Source organism: Triticum dicoccoides, chromosome 3B (genome assembly GCF_002162155.2).
Source record: "Triticum dicoccoides isolate Atlit2015 ecotype Zavitan chromosome 3B, WEW_v2.0, whole genome shotgun sequence".
In the NCBI taxonomy this organism is placed as follows: Eukaryota; Viridiplantae; Streptophyta; class Magnoliopsida; order Poales; family Poaceae; genus Triticum; species Triticum dicoccoides.
Genome location: NC_041385.1, coordinates 849,048,883 through 849,051,681, shown reverse-complemented (window position 1 = coordinate 849,051,681; position 2,799 = coordinate 849,048,883). Strand labels below are relative to the sequence as shown.

Below are 2,799 nucleotides of genomic sequence, written 5' to 3'. Positions count from 1 at the left end.
AATTGGGCTCCAGTTGCGAGTCGAGGATGAACTTGCAATTGAGAATAAAACTGTCGATGCTCAGTTGCGAGTCAAGTGTGGAGTTGCAACTGGGACAAAAGAAGGTCCGACCTTAGTTGCGAGTCAAGGATGGACTTGCAACTGGGAGAAAAAAAGATTGGGCCCTAATTATGAGTTGAGGGTGGACTTTTAATTGAGATAAAAATATCGAAGCCTAGTTGCAAGTCGAGGGTGAGATTGCAACTGAGACAAAAAATTTGGGCCTCAATTGCGAGTCGAGGGTGGACATGCAACTGAGACAAAAAAAATGTCGAGGCTTAGTTGCGAATTAAGGATGAGATTACAACTGAGACAAAAAAAGTGAAGAGTAAACTTGCAACCAGGACAAGTAAAAAGACACCCCTGTTTGGTAGTAGACAATGAACTAACAAAATATGAAAAAAAGTCATGAATTTTAATGAAAAATGAAAAAGAAAAAAAAATGAAAAATAAAAACGTGAATTTTAAAAGTTTATGGATTTGAAACAAACAAATGAACAAAAGAAGAAAAGGGATAAAGACAAAAAACAGAAAATAAAAAAATCGCTTCTAGCCGCAGCCCACGCGGAGGCAAACACACGATGCTGTGAAAAACTCGGCCTAAACGCTACGACCTCCCATTTGCGCAAGACGGTACAGGAAAAACACTAAATGACAAAAAAATACGAATCTTGATGTATAAATCATGTGGTTAGACAGTTAGATGTGAGATAACTATTTCACATCACAGCAAATCTGTATTGTAAAAAAATAGTACTCCTAGCTTTGCAAACATGTCTTACATTATGAGAGGACGAGGGAGTACTATTGTACTCCCTTCGTTTCTAAATATAAATCTTTTTGGAAATTTCATTAGGGACTACAAACGGAGCAAAATGAGTGTGAACTAAAACCACTACGAGTAAATCAGAACGGATGAAGTAGTAATGGAATCTTTAAAAAGACTTATATATTTAGAAACAGAGCGAGTATGATCCGGACAACGTTAAAGAAAAAAGAAAAGATTCTTCTTGTCAAGGCACACAGCCGACAGCTACCACCGTCCGTCCTCCTCACTTATTACTCTCCCTCTCTCCCCCATTCAATCATTCAATCAATCAATCAATCCCCTTCCCCACTCACAATCCCTAGTACAGTAGTACAGTAAATCGGAGCTGCCGGAGGCGCCGGACGACCGCCGGACCTCCTTCTCTCCGGGTCCAGCCAGCGCAAGGGCAGCCACGCGCGGCCGGTCCTCACCTTGACCCCCCCTGTGTTGAGCTGAGCTGGTCGACGAGCCTGCCCTGCCGCCGCGCGAATCACAAGGCGGCGCCGCCGGCCTCTCCGACCCCGTCTCCAGGTTCAGTTCAGCGCCGGTGTACTCGCTTTTGTTTCCGTTTCTCCTAAAGAAGCATTTTTGCACCTGCACTGCCATTTCTTCTCCATTCCGATCTCAAGTCTGAACTCCACTCCAGGCTTCAGCGTCAAGGATCTCACACAAGTAGAGTATATGCACCTGCTCGTCCATGTCCTCTTGGTACCATTATCTTCTCCGCCACTGTTGTACTTCTGCACTTGTGACTGCATCCCTTCCTCTTGGTAATGTTTTTTTGTCCTTTGTTCCTTCTTAGTCTGCTCTAGTGGATCCTCTGAATCAAATCACATGTCCTTTGTTCATCTTAATTACAACATTTTTTTTGCCATTTGCGAGTTATGGTTTGTTAATTGTAGATTATCTTTCTGGTTTGCTCGCTTTGGGACAACACTCACGAGGTATGCTGCTCTGTTTCCTCTCGTGTTATTTACCTCTTCTGATTAATTGGCAGTACAGTCTCTATCAGTCAGAACCAATTGATTCATGCAAACATCCAGTAAATGATTCCTCTCCACTCTAAAATGCAGATCTGATTCCTCTCCAGGTTCAGCACCAAGGATATCACTGTGGGGGGTGTGCTACTGCTACGGTACCTGCATTTGCTTCCATTTCTGCTCACAAGCATATGCACCTGCATGTCTACTCCGTGGTTATTTATTTTAGTCCGTGGTGGATCTCTTGCATGCTCTTGTTCATCTTAGTTGGAACATTTGCCCATTTGCTAATTCTAGTTTGTAACTTGGTAAATTATCTTTCTTGTTCGCCTGGCAGATCTCTCAAGTTTGGTTGCTTGGGAAAACTCTGGTGTCGAGGTTAAGGGCTCCGAGGTTGCTCTGTTTCCTCTCGTGTTATTTACCTCTTCTGATTAATTGGCAGTACAGTCTCTATCAGTCAGAACCAATTGATTCATGCAAACATCCAGTAAATGATTCCTCTCCACTCTAAAATGCAGATCTGATTCCTCTCCAGGTTCAGCACCAAGGATATCACTGTGGGGGGTGTGCTACTGCTACGGTACCTGCATTTGCTTCCATTTCTGCTCACAAGCATATGCACCTGCATGTCTACTCCGTGGTTATTTATTTTAGTCCGTGGTGGATCTCTTGCATGCTCTTGTTCATCTTAGTTGGAACATTTGCCCATTTGCTAATTCTAGTTTGTAACTTGGTAAATTATCTTTCTTGTTCGCCTGGCAGATCTCTCAAGTTTGGTTGCTTGGGAAAACTCTGGTGTCGAGGTTAAGGGCTCCGAGGTTGCGTTTACTGTCTTGCATTTCACCCACGTTTGGTCGCTTACCGCCACAGTCTTCATCTTGGTTGCCAGTCAACAGCACCAGGTATGCACTGTTTCCTCTCTTGTTATTTATCTCTCAAGATTTAGCTCAAGTGCAGCCATTAACTCTGAGC

At 43.4% G+C, this 2,799-nt stretch overlaps 1 protein-coding gene across 1 annotated transcript in view; it reads left to right on the top strand.

Annotated features, from left to right (window-relative positions):
• The first annotated feature begins 1,057 nt into the window (after positions 1-1,057).
• Positions 1,058-2,799, top strand: part of LOC119280303 — a 2,574-nt gene continuing 832 nt past the window's right edge. The window contains exons 1-7 of the mRNA XM_037561200.1: positions 1,058-1,378; positions 1,494-1,617; positions 1,750-1,791; positions 1,921-1,982; positions 2,165-2,220; positions 2,346-2,407; positions 2,590-2,729. Coding sequence (XP_037417097.1) covers positions 1,545-1,617; positions 1,750-1,791; positions 1,921-1,982; positions 2,165-2,220; positions 2,346-2,407; positions 2,590-2,729 — 435 coding nt within the window. The 5' untranslated portion in view covers positions 1,058-1,378; positions 1,494-1,544. The remainder of the gene's footprint in view (positions 1,379-1,493; positions 1,618-1,749; positions 1,792-1,920; positions 1,983-2,164; positions 2,221-2,345; positions 2,408-2,589; positions 2,730-2,799) is intronic.